Source organism: Nesoenas mayeri (genome assembly GCF_963082525.1).
Source record: "Nesoenas mayeri genome assembly, chromosome: 5".
In the NCBI taxonomy this organism is placed as follows: domain Eukaryota; kingdom Metazoa; phylum Chordata; class Aves; order Columbiformes; family Columbidae; genus Nesoenas; species Nesoenas mayeri.
Genome location: NC_137548.1, coordinates 68,579,067 through 68,597,058, shown reverse-complemented (window position 1 = coordinate 68,597,058; position 17,992 = coordinate 68,579,067). Strand labels below are relative to the sequence as shown.

Sequence of the window (17,992 nt, the reverse complement as noted above, 5' to 3'; positions counted from 1 at the left end):
CTTCTGGCTGCCTCGCCCTGCGGTTTGGGCACTCGAGACCCGGAGCTCCCGAGGCCTATGCGGCCTGCGCGGGGGAAACTGCCGAGTCCCGTCCCCTCAGGGCGCGGGTAAAATCGCCCTCCCGCACTGGAAGGGGAAAGGAGGCGGCTATGTAAAGTGTATCCCGACTTTATTAGATGGTTTTCCAACACAGCTTTCAAAATGGGTAGGAAGACCCTCAGATAGTAACAGAAAAGGATTCCTGTGTGGAGAGTTCAGCCAGCGCTTGCTGGCAGCCCCAGGGCCGCTCTGCGGGCCAAAGCGCCCACCTGGACACCCAGTTGGAGAACTGCGCTATGGAAATGCAACACCGGAATACACTGTACATTTCAAGCGTTGTCATTCGCTTTAAAAGTGCATATTCCTACTCAACATCAGGCGGCTGTGGCCAGTCTCCGCTGAGCAGGGCGAACTTGTGGGTTTCAGAAGGAGCAATCTTTAAGACTTTCCTTTTGCTGGCTATATTGGAAAATACACTGGGCGCTTAAAAGATGAAGAAAATGAACGGCAGTGTTCCTGCTGAAAATGAAGCATCACTCGGATTTAGGAAAGTTTGTCATAAGCATTTATTTTACGTCAACTTGTATAGAGAGTGTTTTCTCTTTTTCAACAGATAAAGGCAAGGATGTGTTTGTGTTCCTGTTTGTTTCTGCTAGAGAAGAAAGAAAAGAAAAAAAAAAGTAAAAGTCAAGATTTAGCAGATACACAAATTTTAAAAAGTTACATGTTTCTGGGGAATGCCTTGAGTGGAACCAAGCCACGAGGATAACACACAAAGCACCCGCGGCACTGAGGGGACCAGGACACTTTAGGGAGAAATCTCACGCTGAAAGTCTTTGGCAGTATTAGAACTTCTGATAAAACGAACTGAAATTGTTACTGGCAATAGATTTGGTCTGGATTCTGCAGCCCTCCGCATGATCAGTAAGAGGCTGTATCAACTCAAAGTCTCCATGAGATTTTTTAATAGTATCTGAATTATTTTGATGGGATCTGTGAACCTGGACTTCGCATAAAGCAGGTTCTGATTTAGTAGAAAATGAAAGACTCTTTAATTAACAATACACTCTTCACTTGATACCTGGATTTTCAATAGTTGTGGCTTGGTTTTGGTTTGTTTTACATGAGCTCTCTCTGTTGTTAAATATGTGGGTATCTGGGGAGGTTTGCCTCATTATTTCTCTCCTGTGTGACCTTGACAAGAAAAAAAATCTAATCCCCTTGTAGGAAATGACAAAACAGGTTTACACGATAAGTTTTGCAGTACAGCTGTGACTATGGCACCAGACACTGGAAGGTCAAAGGGCTTGGACTCCATCAAGATTGAACTCACATCCTCTCCCTAGTATCAGATTTGCTGGTTCTGTGAAAACACAGGTATTTGCACAGCTGAAATACTAAGAAATAGTCTCAGCTCTAGGAGAGGTGGGAGGAAAAAACCGCTATTTACATTTCCAAGGAGATTCCGACTTCCCCTTTCCCCAGCAGTACAGTTTAGTTTTCTGCAAGGTTTCAACTGTTGTAACCAGAACTTTGTGCGCTAGATCGTTTGATCCAAACATCAGGCATGTCTGGCTGGCTGTTTGGTAACACAACCGGACCTTCGTTCCCTAATCCGAATCGATTTTTCCATGAAGAGCTGTTCTGCTGCGATGCTGCTGGAGAGATATCAAAGACAGTCTCCCTCAGGTCCAGCCGCAGAGTATCTCTCTTCCCGTTCAAGTAACCTCTCTCTGTTTGACTGTATGAATCAGACAGCTCTAAGACATCGGGACAAGAACTGGCTGATTCAGCAAGCTTCAGGCCTTGCTCAAAATCACTAATTGACGTCTCACCGGAGATGTTGAGCATGTCAAAAGAGCTGCCGAGAGAACAAAGGCATCTGTGAATTTTGTAGATGTCAGCAGCAGGGAGGTGGCTGTTGTCTGAGGTATAATCTGACTGCTGCTGGGCAGTGTCACTAGAGCACTGGGATTTATTGAGCTGCTCTTCTTCTTTCGCGCCAACCGGCTGGATATGGTCCAGCCCAGACCCATCCCAAGCTTTCAGACCGTACTTCCGACATCGACAATCTCGGCAGAGTCTCTCCCTGGGTATTTCTGTTACTGAGCTGCTGTGCTTGTACGGAGAGGAGGTTTGCAAGGCAGGACACTGGCACAGGCCAACCTGCTGCTCTCCAAGGGCCTCCTGCAGGTTCTGTCTCTCTCTTTCCATTCCTATTCTGGGGCATCTGTTGTCTTCAACTTGTGTGTCTTCAGAGAGCACGGAGGGCCGGTTGGACAGCTTGCTTGTGGAAGTGCTGTTGTCAAAGCTGTCGCTGAGTTTTCTGGACAAGGGCTGGAGCTCATATTGCTCGTTTGCAGTGTTGGACTCCTGGACCTTCCGCGACCGGTTTTGCTTCTCGCTCCCCCTGCAGGCGAAGCTTCCGTTCAGGCCAGGGTCATCATAATAGTCTTTCATGGTGTGGGCACAAGGCCAGAGGATCTGCCCACAGTTCTTCTCCGGGCCGAAGAAGCAGCACAGTGACTGAAAGAAGAGGCTGGCAAACCCACAGCTGATACACTTGATCATCATGATGAATATCCCCAAGTTCCTATACGCCAGGACCGTCGCAGGCAACATAATGACCCCTGCAGAGAAGAGAGCAGAAGCTGCCATGGCCGTGGCACAGCTCATCTGCTTCAGGGAAAAGGCCACTCGGCTCAGGCGGTCCGAGTGGGGGCACAGGTGGTAGGAGATGCAGTAGTTGACGGTAAAGTCAACAGAGAGACCTACTGCAGCTGAAATGAAGAGAGACTCCACCGCGTTGAGCTGCCACTCCAAGAGGACCAAAAGGCCGATGGTTACCAGGACAGTGCCTGCAATGGCAGTAACTGAGAAAACGCTAAGGAGAACATTCCAGGTGGTGAGCAGCAGCACCACGAAGGAAATGGCTACAGAAAGCCCCATGACCACCATGGTTTCTGTGCTGAGACTGTGCTGGAGGTTGTACAGCTCTAGTTTGCTGGTAAACCAGCCGTTCTGAAGCCCCACGGGGGCAGTTTTCATCTCCTCTGTTACCCAGAGGCTGATTTCCTCGTAGAATTGTTTGGCTTTGCTGTAGTTGAAGCTATAGTGATAAATAGTTTGAAACTGCAGCACTAAGGCAGCGAGATTTCCCTCCCTGTCAAACCTGAGGCCCAGATCATACGTTTCTGCCCCTTCCCTGCCCTGCTCCAGGAGCATCATTTTGATGCAGTGTAGGAAGACTTCGCTTCCATAAGGGAAAGAGAACTGGTTGCAGCAAAGGTTGAAGCTGTGGTCTCGCTGGGAGCACTGGCGACTGTCCATCCACCTGAGGAACTCCTCCATGAAGCACACAGTAGATTTCTGCTCTGCGTCAGGGTAATAGAAAGTTTTGTTCTTCACTTTTTGGCAGAATTCGAGGAGCCACCTCTGAGCGTCAGGGTTTTGGATCGTGAAAGTGACGTCTGTCACTAGGGTGCCATTACTTTTTGGATTGAAATGGTCCCCATTATCCACGGGCAGAACGCCCCAGACTATCGTGACAGGCATGCGCTGCCCTTCGCCGTGCTCCAGCCTCTCAAACATGAACTGGTGGCAGTACTCCGAGTCGTACCTCTCAAACGGGTGGCTCAGTCTGAACACCTGCACGGACGATGTCTCCAGGGTCGGGAGTCTGAGTTTGGGGTTGGAACAGGAGATGTAGGCACCTCCTATCGCTAAAGCAGCAAACCAGCAGATCCAGATGTACCGAAACTTGATGACCCCACAAGGCAGAAGCTTTTCAAAGAGCAGCTTGGAGGTTTCAGACAGCGTGTTCTGGAGACCCCTGAGGACATACTGGAGGGAGGGAGCGACTCTTTTCTGGCCGGTGTTGTTCCAGTAGTCTGCTGGCTTGTAAATGCAGGTCGTTGCCACGTAGCGCTCATACAGCACAGCCGAAGAGGGAAGCCAAGTCAGCATGAAGAGCAGGCTCACCAGCACGGAGGTGCCCATGTAAACAGCGAAGCAGCGGATGGCTATTATATTGCTGATGTAGCTGGCGTAGAAGGCAGCACCCGTGGTGAAGCAAGATGCCAGCATGAGATACGCAAAATGGTGCATGGTTTGACTCACCCACTGGGAGAGCCCAGCGGAAGGGTTCTGGTTCTTGCTGAGGTTCCAGAGGTCGAAGAAGACAAAGGTGTGGTTGGCACAAATGCTGCTGAGAATGATGACCGCCGTCAGGTTTACAAAAGGGAAGTAGGTGAATCTGAAGGCCACCTTGTACAAGAAGTAGGAGATCATTAAAGAACCGACAACAGCGAGCAGGACCATTAAGGTAATAAAGACTGAGCGTAAATAAAAAGAAATGCTTAGAAAAATAGCTAATATTGCCAGGACTGGATACTTGGTATCCAGTAAAAGATAGTGCTGGAATAGTTTCTGTTTAAGGCCCAGGTCCATTCCAGTGATAGATGTGTAGTTATCAAACAGATCCCAGGATTCGAGATTGTCTAGGTAGATCCCCATCATAGATGCACCTTTCCTCGTAGGCAAAAACAGCAGGCTGTATTTGAGAGATGGCACTTGGTACTCCATTGTCTGGGGACTCAGGAAGTCCCTGTCGACCAAGAAGTGGAGAAGCTGGTAAATGGCATTGAAGCGGGTACATTTTTCTGGGACTTTGGCACACTGGGCATGTTTCTGTCTCACAGTCTCAGGCCCTATGCACGATGGAGTGAGGATTCCTTTGTGGTAGTCGGGGGCACAGGCACGCAGGAGGGCCAGGGTGTGGGAGATGTCTCCTTGGGTTATCTCCAAACATGAAGACCTGTTGTACAAGACTGCAATGTAGTTCCCCAGGGACCAGCTTGGGCAGCATTCGTTGGCTTCAGTGCGTTGGCAGAGGTCCCTAAAATGAACGTGTGAGCGTATCTGAAAAACAGATGAGGGAACATCGTGTCAGACCCTGTCTGCTCACCTCATCTTGCAGCCCCATGCTGCTCCTTGCTCTTTGCAGGAATCCTCCCCTCCAGGCGCACAAGCCATGGCTCAAGGACAAATTGCAAATACTAAAGCCATTGGCACACGCTAGCCTTTTGCAGAAATCAAACCCTGTCCATTAGTTCTACTTTATAACCTCTGATTTGAAAATTTGGATCCCATGGCAAACACAGCTAATCCAATTAAACTTCCCACTTGCAAAATTTGCTGTCACAGTCTCCAAGATGATAGCTCCATTTTGGTAATTAGATTCTGCTGTCCAAAATTCACAGCAGCTTCTGATGGGCACCTTTGGCTTCCGCACCAAGCTCTGGTTCAGTGTCTGTTTATTCTTGTTGAAAGGCAGCTGCTATTCCGCAGCTGGACTTCAGTGACGGGCGGAATTGTCTGTGTATCGCTAACTGGGTAAAATGCTTTGGAGTCCTCTAGGCTGAAACTTGTTCTGTAGCTTACGTTATTTTTGTCTGGCTTCCTTTCAGCTAGAGATTAAAGATTATGGCAGTCAGAAAAGAGACAGCATGCGCGTATGTTCTTCCCGACATTACTAACCTTGTCTTGTTCAATTTGACACATGGACTGAATAGCCTGCAAGTTCCATAAGCTCCCAGCAGTTGTGGACATAAATACCAGCTGGGAATAGCTCTTTTCTGAAATAAAAAAGAAGAAGAAGAAGAAGAAGAAAAGTATTAGGCAATGAAGATGAATCAGCCAGGCTGTTTGGAGTAGACTCTCTGTGCAAAGAAAAAAAAAATATATGTATATATATATGTGTGTGTGTGTGTGTGTGTATTGTTGTCTATATGCCTATGTCCTATGCTATGGAGGGCTCCCTGAAGGGAAGCAGATCAAAAGGACAGTAGCCTGTAGCAGGTGGTAGCATCTTGTGTGATGTGACCTGTGCTCCTTACCCGCCTGCCAGCAGCGGGAGGGCAGCGTTGGGCGTTTTCAGCCCGCGCTCCCGTGCTGTCAGTGTGTTCTCAGTGGGTGTCGGCAGCTGGTTCTGCACCCTGTTACAGACCCAGCTGGTTCTGCACCCTGTTACAGACCCAGTTCAGGCAGGAACTCCCAAGAACCTGCGGGTTTGGTGTTTGGTTTCAGAGGAGGAGTAGATGCAGAGAGCGAGTAAATGCATCTACATGCTATTCCTCTTTCCACTTACCAGTGAGTGTCCTTTTGGGGATGAACTGTGGGTGTCTTAGAGTTTTCCTCTTTTTTTTTCTCTCCAGTGTTTACTGCAACTTATGTTTTTCAAGAAGAAAAGAAGGAACAGAGAGGGAGCGGGTCATGCGCCATTTTTTCAGAGGACTCACTTGTGAAATGGGTGAGTGGTGAAAACATTAGTCTTTTTACTGGTGCTTTGAAGGTGTATTTCTAAAGGGGAATAAGAAGTAAGGCAAAATGGAGAACCAACTCTTCTCCAGGATTTCAGAACAAGGTTTTTCTAACCAGTCAGTTATGAAGTGCATTAAGGAGTGGCTTAACTTGGGTGGTATTGTAGACACTGCTTTCTCAGAGCACTTTCAGAACATTTCCCTGTGTCCTACACCCCTTTGGCAATTCTGGATGCTGTTGAGTTCTGGGTGTGTAATACTCACCACCCCACCAAGATTTCACGCACCTGGGGGGCCACAGAAGAAACCATCCGCTCCGTAGATTTGTTCCACCATCCTCCGTGTCCTCGCCTCTGGCTCTCCCTGAGCAGCCTTCTGCTCTCTGCCAACACCAATGTCATCATAGCTGGCGAGAGATCAGGTTATTTGTGTAACTAGTCTGGCTGTGAGTTACTTTCACTGACAAGGCTCTTGGTCACTTTTAAGCACAGCATAAATGTTGCAATTGACATAGGTTAATTGACATAGGTTATCTTGGAGCATTGAACCTGTAACTTTACAGCCAACGATTTCCTCAACCTCCTCCCCCCAACCAAACTCAAATACCTTTTCTTTTCGGCATAGGGAGAAAGGGAAAAGGTCTTCTGGTAGCCCGTATGGCTCTCTACATTCCTCCACACGACCAGCTTCCTGCCAATGTCGGTATCTCGAGGCTCAAAACCCTGCAGCCAAGCAAAAGGGTTTTGTCATCAGCTTGCATTTTAGTTTGGCTTAGCTTTCCTTAGTCCTCTTCCTAGACACAGAGATTATATGAGATTATTTCTGTGTCTTGGAGAGATACACAAATGGAGTTTTCCCTGGAAATACTGCATCCCAGACCTGACAGAAGAAAATAGGTCTCCTGTCCGTTCTGGGCAAGGACGGCTACAGTTCTTTCTCCCTGATCTCATAGGACTCCTCTCCTCCTCTTCAAGTAAAATAGTCACTTACAAAAATGGGAGTAATTTTCCTCTCTGAAGTCCCCCTTGATTTACTGTCCTACTGTCCTTCTCTGTCTGCAGAGAAGGAAGGCAGCATAGACTCATTTTACATGGCAGAAAGAACATGTCACTCGTTGGCCCACAGAACTTCCTTCTGTTCGTGTTGATGTATCGTCTGTAGGGACTTACCATTAAGGGTTCTGAAAAGTCAGGCAAATTCCCAACGAGCAGGCCAGCTAAGGTGCAAACCAGAGCCACCGCTGAACACAGCACCAGGACGGCGATGGGCCACTCCGCGATCATCTGAGAATAACTGGAACCAAAGGCAGAAAAAAATGCAGCTGCAAAGGCGCTTCTGCTGTTAGAACGAAACCTGCTGTTAAACCAACGGAGTGTTAGTAAAAGGAAGTAAAAGAATTAGGGCTTTCTGGTTTGAGCATTTATTTATTGAAAAGCTTAGAGGCTCTAGTACAGCTATTAATGAACATATTATACCTCCAACTGGATGTTTGCAGGCAATTCTAATTAACTCGGGTAATTACATTTTGCCTCCCTACATTTTCCTGCTTTTTCAATCAGAAATAATAAAACCCAGACTCTTGCGTCCTAGGGCAAAATGAAGCTTTAAATATTTAACTTAAAAGATTGCATTTAAAAAGAGCTTCTTCCTTTTCTTGTTTTCCCCATTGTGCAGTGTGAGCTGCTCGCTAACAGTTTGGCCTGCAGACTTTCAGCTGGTGGACCCAGAGCTGTCTATGGCCCTTGGTCCCCTGAAGACGACCAACTCAAGCAAGCCAAGGCATCAGCGGCAGTACCTGATGACAGGAGATACTTACCTAAACCTTCCAGAAAAAATAGTTTAAAAACTCAGCTTTAAAACAGCAACTGAAAGCTATCAAAATATTTTATCTTTGATAATTGTATTAAAAATCTTCTGTCTTTTGAAAAAGTGAACTTATGGGATGGATGGGCTATCCTCTTGATCGCTCCTCTGGTGAGCCAAGCTGGGCTAATCCTGTCTATAGACAAATATACATATATGGACACATACATAAAGGATTATCATATATATCAAAAGCTATTGTATGGACCAGAGCACCTGCCCCAGGAATAGCTGTCAAGACAGTGCTGCTACTCATGAATGCGAGTGAAACTGATGCGGGCAGGGAACTGCGGTTTGTCCCAGGGGACGGGAGCCCCGAGCGGGCAGCGCGGACCCTGCCGAGCTCTCACCAGCAGTAGCTGCGCACCTCCCAACAGCCGGCAGGAGAGCAGCGGTGATGGGGCAGGAGGACAGGAAACTTTTGATATTAAACATACCTCTTTGGCATCCTGAAAGCTTTGTCATGTCTGCAGAAAGAGAAAACCAAAATAAAAGCATTAATTTCTTTTTTTTCCAACGCAGCACAGTGCTGGGCGGCTAATGAGGGAGGTGACCCTTCCAGGGGCTGTAAAGCACCAAGCTGAGCCATTGCTGCAAGAGAACTGGTGTCACATGAATTAGTGTAATGAGTAGCAGAGTCTTTTCCTCTCTGTTGGCATTTTAACCAAGCAGGATGGGAAGATGTAGTCACTCCTCATTTTTGGCCCTCTTAAGAAAACCATGTAGAAAGCAATGGTCATCAGCAGTGTAACCCCACAGAAACTGCACCGCATCTCTGTCCGTGAAAATCTTTAAGTGCTTTCCTGCTGGATTTTTAAATTGTTTCTTGACAAGAGCACACCTCTTTATTAAATTTCGTCAGGTGGGCTAGCAATGCCTATGGAAAATTCTTGTTTCCTGTTCAGCTCAGCAAGGATTTCCCAAAAACACAGCACATAGCTGCCATTTGTCTCACAGGTCCTTCCAAAGGCAGCACCTGTCCAGTCCAGAGGGGCAGAAGGCCAGTAGCGCTGCTCAAAACATTTTACTGGGGTTTCCTCCACAGAGGAGCATTTGTCATCCCTACTTGTAGGGCTCTGAGGAACACAACAAGCAGCGTTCTGCAGCGGGGCCAAGGCTCCGTTTGTTAAGGAATCCCCGAGGGTGAGCTTTCCACTGGCACCTTAAGAGCACAGTGGCACCTCAGTGGGTCACTGTATCTGAAGGACCCTTCATTCTGCTCCCCATTTCCACTGAAATGTCCCCTTGAAATATTCCTCATCACGCTAATGCGCTGTAGATTTGGGAGAGAGAGGAGCAAAGAAAAATCCTCACCCGATTATGGATGAGAAGTCTCTTTCTGGCAGCATTCTGCCCATTCTGTGCTAATTCTCTCACAATAGGTTCTCAAGCAGATTTGCTTGGATTAAAACCCCCATTCTAGCATTACAATGTTATCGGTTTTCTGTCTGCTAGTGCTGCACATCCTGCCAGGGATTTGCAATCCAGCTGCGTTTCCTACTTAAATAACCTGTTATGGAGAATGTGGTTGACAATTCTGTTGATAGTGTACGAGCTAAAATGGATCCAGGCTCCGCTCCTCTGACTGCAATTGCTCTACACTGCAAACACAAGCAAATTAAATCCTCTGTTAATGGCTAGTAAATGAGACCATAAAGGGCTTTTGTGCCTAACCCTGCGCTGGTGTACAAATGCAAGAGTCCTGTGCCACCTTTTATCAGACTTTGGTGGCTGCTGCTGTGGTGGCAAAGGGATCGTGGTCTTTAGAGCCAACAGGGACTCCAAAAGGCACAGGAAGCAAGGCCGGGTGACGCTGGCTGGAGGGGACAGAGACTGTTGTTTCGGCTGTTGAAGTCCTGTGCGCATCCTTTCAGTGCTGCCCATGCAACAGCCGCCACCCAAGTCACTGGGACACTCTGCACACAAATGGGGTTTGCCTGATTCTGTCATGGACAATACAGAATTTGCACCCTTGTTGCTGCCCAACCTGGAAAAACAAATAGTCTTCCCCACTTTTGTATTTCTTGCTGCTCGGCTGTAGGCAGTACTTACCTCCTGCTGCCTCTCCCAGCACAGACAGCAGCTTCAGTGGGGGCAGAAAAATAAATGAACTCTGGTCCTCTCACTGAGAAGCTCTGCCATGATGAAGGATTAGCCAGCTGGGTGTCTTGCAGCGCAAAAGAAGGAAATGCAAAGATCACTGAAGATGGGCATAATCCCGTGAGTCAGGCAAGTCCTGCCCCGGCCTGGTGTGGGGGCAGCAGCTGTCTGGACACCCCCAGAGCTGGGAGGGCAGGCCGGACCCTGCGGGCATCGGGGGACAAACCCATGTTCCGTGCATCCCCACTCAGACCCTTCTCATCCCTCCCGCCTCCCACCACAAAGTTCAGGAGATGCGTTTTGAAAGCCTCTGAGCCACCTTCCACGTGCCTCTCACCTGACTGTCACAACGTGATGCTGCACCGGCCGTCGCTGCCCGGGGGACCACTGTTTCCAGGGGGTTTCCGAGGCCTCGTGGTGGGCGGTGGGCACGGGCTCACCGCTGGAAAGGTGGGAACACAACACGGGCCCCTCGCCATGCCCAGGGAGGGGGGGCAGGCCATAGCTGCCTTGGGGCTCCTCCTGGGTACAGGGGTAATACAGGTGGTGCTGCTGCGAGTCCTGGGAGCTGGATGGCACCTGCCCGTTGGACTGGGTGGAGACCGGCCCGAGCGTGTGGCTGGAGGAGGGCAGGGGGTCTCCCTCCAGCCTGGGGGACGCAGGAATGGGGCAGTGATGGACCGGGCAGATCCTTTCCCAGGAAGCACCACTGTAGCTGGGCTCGGTGTTCGCGATCTCCGGCATGGCAAGGCAGGTCTGGCAAGGTCCTGCATTTTGTTTTTCTCTGTGAGGGGAAATAAAGGTATGGTCAAGCAGCTGAGCAGTGGAAAGGGAATCGCATCCTGCAAACTGGAGACTGCCACAGGCCTCCCACATAGCGCAGGATGTAAAACCTCACCCGCTATTTGCTGTGCCGAGAGCCAGTCTCAGGGCTGAGCTGGATTATGCTTGTTATAAAGACATCCGTGACTCAGAGATTATAGCTGATGGAGAAGCCATCATATCTTTGTGCATGTTGCACCAAAATTTTGAAAAATTGGGTAACATCTCCTCAATTCTCCACGATATTTCACTGCAGAGGAGGCAGAACACACTGGCTGGTAACAGCAGGGTCCTAACTCAGGACCACAGAGTGACTACGGAGATCTGGGGCAACGGAAGCTGGAGGAGACTGCATGTAAAGAAGATTCTCAGTTGTCTGTGCCCCTGGAAAGATGAATTGATTGCTCTGCAGAAGCAATGGCGCTGCTCCACACTGGGAGGGCAGGAGAGTGAATCATCCCCAGCACTAAACCACTGAACAGCGAACCTGACGGCTGCGACAGTGTGAAAGGGCTCCAGGCTCCAGGCTGGCACATGCCCTAGCACCTCCCACGTCCCGCAGACTCTCCGCTGGGCTCCTCAGGAACACATCACACATACATCTGCCAAGGGTTACAGCAACCGATATTGATTGGTCTTGATATGTAGGACGGGGGTGGACTAGAACTCTCAAGATCTCTTGAAGCTTGACTGCCCTCTGACTGCTCAGTTTACTAACACAAAACATTTGCAGCCTCCAGTTCCCAGGTAATGAGATCTCTGCAGGTTTTGCTTTCTTCTCTCCAAGGAATTTTAAAAAATATTGAATTCCTACAGTTGTTGATTTATAGTGCCTGAGAGATTTTGCTTGCTTGGAGAAAGTTTGAATAATACATTGAGGGACTGGTTAGGCTGTGTGACACCAGAAACCCCTTCACACACAACAGACTGAGGTCACACTGACCCCCAAAATGCCTTAGGAATTGCTGTCTCCAGAGGTGCGGCTGGCCAGGGTGTCTACAGCTGACTGCTGGGTCTCGCCCTAGTGTCTGGCATCGAGGATTAAGCATGATGAATGTTTTGGGCCAGCTAGAATTGCAAAGTGTCTCAAGTCATCAAAGAATTATGAGTGCTGGAGCAAGGCTAGAGCGAGGTGAACTTTATCCTGAGGCATCTGATGTGATGAAGGAAAAAATGGGAGGCAAAATGTTTGAGAAGGGAATCTTTTTGAAAATGTGCAGTCTCTCATTTCTTTTTCAGACTGCCACAGAAAAAGACAGGATTTTAGCCATTACAGGTCTCTGGAACTGCACCCAAAATTAAATGGCCTGATAATATCAATGACAAAAGGAATTTGAAGAATACTATTAGCTGGTATTGCTTGAGGACTGGTATTTTTTCAGAAAGAGGGACATATTGGTCTTGGCAGCTTGTGCTATGTGCTTTCCAAAATGAATTGAGTTTATCAATGCTCAGAAACTATATTTCTTGATTATACAAAATGGACTTGTTTCATTAAAACCATGACAACAGAGTAACGTTTGTGGTAGCAGTTATAGCAGTGCTGGCGTGGAGACTCATGGCACAGACATCGCACTCAGCTTGGCTTGCACTGTTCACCAGTCCAGGGACCAGTAACAAAGAAATCTGGATTAGACACCATCCAATGCTAACTTTAGTTTTTAAGGCAGCAGACAGCTGCAGGATGGTTCCACACACGGGTGCCGTGTTCCTGGCTCCTCATTACAATGACATGGACTTGAGGAGCAGCAACCAATGTTCAAATGCAGATTTTCTGAAGCTCAGGCCACGCAGGAGTGGGGAACTACATGGAGGATTTTACCTTGTGTTGTCAAATTCCTTTGCTGAGTATTTTTTGATAGTGGCCAAGACAGGAGCTCCTGAACAGATTGTGACAATTATATCCCATTCACCCACAGAATTTGTCAAAAAGAAATCGTATGAGCCCTGTTTCATGAACTCCTTGCTGTCCCATCACAGATGGATTAGTGGCACAATTACCCAGACTTTCAAGCGCGTGATTTGTGTTACAGCTCTATATAAAGGTAGTTTACCACAGAAGACCACACATTTGTCCTTGGTGTATATGAATGCAGTGCATGAGACTGTAAACAAGCGGCAGCGAAGCTGTTCATGGGATGGAACCCACGGTCTTGTCGGAGCCCATTGCAGCCTCACCAGTCGTCCCGCAGCGGGAGGGACACAGATTCAGCTGCGCTGCTGCAGCACAGGCAGCCGGAAGAAAGGTTATGGTCTGTGGTAGTCCAATGACGTCTTTAATTAGTCATTGCCCAGCTATACTAATTATAGAAACAACCTGAATGGGAGGTGCTGACCACCAACATCCCCTGCGGCTCTGCGAGCTGGCGGGACAGGGCTGGTCCGGGAGAGCTGATCCGGGCCACCCTCAGCCCACTCTCCCACGCGGGCAGTGACATTTATCTCGCTCTTCCCAGGTGCCCAGTGACTGAAGTGAACGTGCATCCTATTTGGGGTTTGTAACTCAAGTGAAAGCAAAGCTGTTTTGTACTAGGAGTCCTGAGTCAGGGCATTTTCATCGGAGAGCCAGGACTGTGGTGGTGTCATGTTTTGGCAAGGGGAAGACCTTTTCTCCCTCCCTTTGTGATGGCTCTGAATTACTATTTTCCCTCTACCTTGATCTTGTTTTTTTCCTAATGTTTCTACACTTTAAATAGGTAATGGTTTCTGACAATGAGTAATAACTCAGAGACGCTGCTGCACTGACAACTTTTGCTTTTGGTGTTCTCACACCTCTACACTAGTTGTGCTGCTCTTTTTCAAAGCAAACCCAAAATTATTTTTCACTTGAACTGCTGGATCTGCATAGGAGATTGGGACCAGAGGCTTTTGGTAACAAAATGCGTGTGATGGCTGCACCGCCACGCCTGCCTCAGCTGAAGGTGAATGTGTAACACTGGACAGAACAAAAAGGCTTTCACAAAATACCCTTTGAGGATGGCGAGGGAGGCACAGGAAGCACGCAGGGACAAATTCCTCCTCCAAAAACCCCTCAGCTGCAGAACCTCCTGGTGGGGAAATCAGATGACAAATTGTTGGATATCACAGATTGCCTTCCGTTTTTATGCACATAGGTTAATAGACTCGATTCTAATATTTCACATGGAAGCCCATTCTTCTTGTTCACCACCTTTGCTGTGAGAGATTGTCAAGTTCCGTTCCTCCCTCACATGTTGTCTTTTAACTCAATCCCCTGCCTGCTCAGAGACTTCATATTTTAGAATAGCTTGAGCCAGTTCAAATCCTTCACTGGTGTCTCTTCTCCGTTATCCCTTTTCAGACTAAACAATTACAGTTCTGTCAATCACCCTCTGGGTATGAGTTACCTTGTGCCCATCTCTCTCCAGCTCCATGACAATGTGACCTTGGTTATCCGACATCTCCAGGGAAACCTGGAGCTCACAAATAACGATTGGTTTGGATAATCACTGCTGGCAGTCCTGCACAATTCAAGTCTTCGCTTGCTACACTCCCAATTAGCCGAGTGCTGGCGGGCCGAACGATTGATATGCTGAGGTCTGCACCAGAGGTGTGTAGGCTGGTCCTTCTTTGCCTGCAGCTGTGCCGCTGTTGCTTTTCCAGGCCCACGGGACCCTCAACTATGCGAGAAAAATGGTTGTGGAGGAGTGTGAGATACCCATTTGCTGCCAGGCAGGAGCGGTGGGCAGAGCACAGCGCTGGGCTCCGCTTGCCACCACAACTAACATCAGGGGAAGAGAAACTTCTTTTTTTAAACTTTCATTCCCAGTCTGGGCCTTGTCAGATATTTGATGTCGTTGGGACTGAGGGGCAGAAATGGTTTCTCAGCCACAGAAGAGTCTGCAGAGGTGGCCTGAGAGCCTCGGTTTTCTTCTGCAAACTCAGCTGGATGCAGCCAAAGAGATGCTGGGAAAACAGAGGATGAGCAGTTGGAGGGCAGGGTTCAGACTGGAGCTGACTACTCCCGGTACCCACGGCGATGAGCTGTGCTTCTCAGGCTATTTGCTTCCCCATCTCTTCCTTGGAGATGTCTAGACTGTAATAATCCAATTTATGAAGCTGCCCAAGTCACTCTGAGTGCAGCAGTGCTTTTCTGAGGCGAGTGCAGGGCACAGGCAGCAGCACTCTGCGTGTGAACGATGGGAAACACCTACCAAGGGAATGGAGCTGATGCCTGAGTCAAACTGCACCTACTCCTGTTGACAGAAGAATCTCAAGGGGGAATAAAGACAAATGAGAGAAAGGGCACAAGTCTGTATCTTGACTACAAACCGAACCCCTTTTCCCCAGGAACCTTTGCTCAATTAGATATTAAGAGAGAGAAGCTGGTTTTGTTTTCTTTCCCTTTTTTTTCTTACTCTAGCAAGGTTTTCCCTGCATATTAGCTGAACAAGTTTCCCCAAATGAAAAAAATTAGAAATGATTTATGAATTAAAACCACATGCCATAGGTCAGCTTCCATCTAGATTAATGGCTTTTTATTTGAGAGCTGTAAATGACTATTTAAGAAGGGGGTTTTATAATGGAATTTAAATAGAGGTTTTCTCTTTGAACTTACCACCAGCAAAACAGCAGTGGGGCTCTTGAGAAAAAAGAGCTTATTTGCTTGTGATTTCTAAGGAGCTGAGAGTGCCCTTCTCCAGAAATGAGGAGAGGGCTCACTGTGTTTCCCTCTCCCCTCGTTATCCAGCTCCCCTGTGTGACAGGGAGCGACAGGCACCTCCTGAGCAATCCAGCTCCTCCTTAGGCTGGGGCAAGTCCTCCTGCACTGGAAAATTGCTGGGGAGTTCCGATTTGTTTTGCTTTTTCTGGTCTAGCAGCAGGATAGTGCGTATCCTTGAGAAGACCTACAATCTTTTTGTTAATGAGACTCCTGAGTACGATAAATCATCATGAAAAATTAATGAGACTGCAAAACTCTGCTTCCCACGTAGTCTGCCGCGAAAAGTTTAGTTTTATAATCCTTTCCGTTGCCTCGTCTGCACATCCTCGTCTGCACATCCTTGCCCTTACCCCAGGCAGGTCCTGCTGCTGCCGTGCAGGTGTGTGTTTGGAGCCAGCCAGACACAAAGGGCTCAGATCCCCTCCCAGAACTCAGTGCCAGAACTGGTCTGGATGCAGTTTGCTCTGTCTACACTGGTAGTGCCAAATGTGCTGGTAAAATCATGTTTGCTAAGCTTTGTTTTGAAGAAAAAAGAAATGAAATGGAAAGGGAAAAGCAAATAACACCTTGCTATTCCAGTCTGGAAGAGGCCAGAAGGAAGTGGGTGTTTGCAAACATCTGTATTTTTTTGATGATGGGTGGAACATTGATGATAAAGAGCGTTGGCTGGGAGCAGAGGACAGGGAGTGCAGAGCAAACCCTTTAGCTGCTCTGTGAAGAGCCTTGCGTAAGCGCTATCTTCTTATACTTTATTGGCACAAATTTTAGATCCTGAGCGAGCAGCACGAGTGAGCTCCACACCTGTTTCAGGTGGCTTAACCCATCTCTGTAACCCAACTCTTACGGGCTGCAGGCTTAATTTCAAAAGACCCGTTAGAATGAGCAAGGATTGCTCAGGCAAGCCAAACTGTCAGTGGCAGCCCTGACCCCATTGCGCGCCCGAGATTTAAACCAGTGCTGGGTTGTGTAACAGCCACTGGGCGAACACCGTGACCCCAAAGCACAGCGGCCTCTGGCTGAGACCTGAGCTGCCCCAGGCAGGGGGATGTCTCAGCACAAACATCCTGTACCAGACAGAAGTGAAGCTCTTTGGTTTTCAGAAGGAATTTGTGTGCTCTTGACCTCAGGGTGTGCTCTGGTCAAACAGAATCTGAAGAGCTCAGAAGATCTGTTGCCTCCAGTCTAACAAATGGCAATGTGCTTGCAAATTTGGGGATGGCTCCTTGCCCGTGATCATGGGCTTGTTGACATTTCCAGAAAATGACAATGATTGTGGCTGCCAGCCTGGTTTAAGACACCAGGTAGGGGAGCATATGGCGCAGGAGGGAGAAGATGACGACTGCAGGGTTTTATAGAAAAAGATATTTGGAGTGAAAACCATGCGTGCCCATAGCCTAGTGGAACAAGAACCCTGAAACACGCTGAGCTCCCCCCACAATGGCTCACCTGGTGCTGCGGAGGGGAGAACCCACGGTGTTGCAGGATAAAAACCTGCCGGGGATGCCGGGCCAGGCAGTGGACCCCGACACGGGAAAACCCCGGTGGCACTGGCCACCTCCGCACCCACCGAGCCGGGGGTGGCGGCAGCTCCCACCGCCGCGGCACCGGCTCCGCAGCGCCGGCTCCGCGCCGCCTGCCCCGCCGCACCGGGCACAGCCCGACCCCGCCGGCTGCCCCGCCCTCCAGGTGCGGGACCCCCCGTGCTCCCGTCCCGGTCCCCGCGCTCTGACCTGGGCGCGGCGCTGCGGCGGCGCGTCCCCTCGGGCCGCTGCTCCCGGCGCGGCGGCCCCGGTGCGGCCTCCATGGCCGGTCGCGGGGCGCTGTCCGCAGCCCGCGGTGCTGAACGCTCCCGGCACGGCGGCAGCGCCCCGGCGCGGCTCCGCGCGGCGCTTGCGCGGCCGCGGGGGCGGGCCCGGTGCGGGCGGCCAATCGCCGCGGGGCGGGCGCGGGGGCGCTGCCGCCGGCCCCGGGGAGCGCGGCGGGGGTTGCGGGCGGGGAGGGGAGCACCGGGCCGAGCGGCTCCTCCCTTCGCCCCCGGGGCCGGCCAGGCGCTCCGGGACGGGGCCGAGCGTGCGGGGTGCAGGGCAGGAGCGCCAAACCGCCTCGCCCGGCCCCAAAATCACCTTCCCGCCCTTTCCCCGAGCAGCGCACGGCTCCTGCCGGAGGA

General features: G+C 49.6%; 1 protein-coding gene across 1 annotated transcript; it reads right to left on the bottom strand.

The window, feature by feature from the left end:
- Positions 1-1,551: 1,551 nt before the first annotated feature.
- On the bottom strand, positions 1,552-17,629 carry DISP2 (dispatched RND transporter family member 2; the record flags this gene model as incomplete). Its single annotated transcript, XM_080344944.1, has 8 exons — positions 1,552-4,959; positions 5,578-5,675; positions 6,647-6,765; positions 6,966-7,081; positions 7,529-7,652; positions 8,660-8,689; positions 10,660-11,106; positions 17,556-17,629. 8 exons carry the CDS (start codon positions 17,627-17,629, stop codon positions 1,552-1,554), a joined length of 4,416 nt encoding a protein of 1,471 aa, XP_080201070.1.
- Between the last annotated feature and the right edge of the window lie 363 nt (positions 17,630-17,992).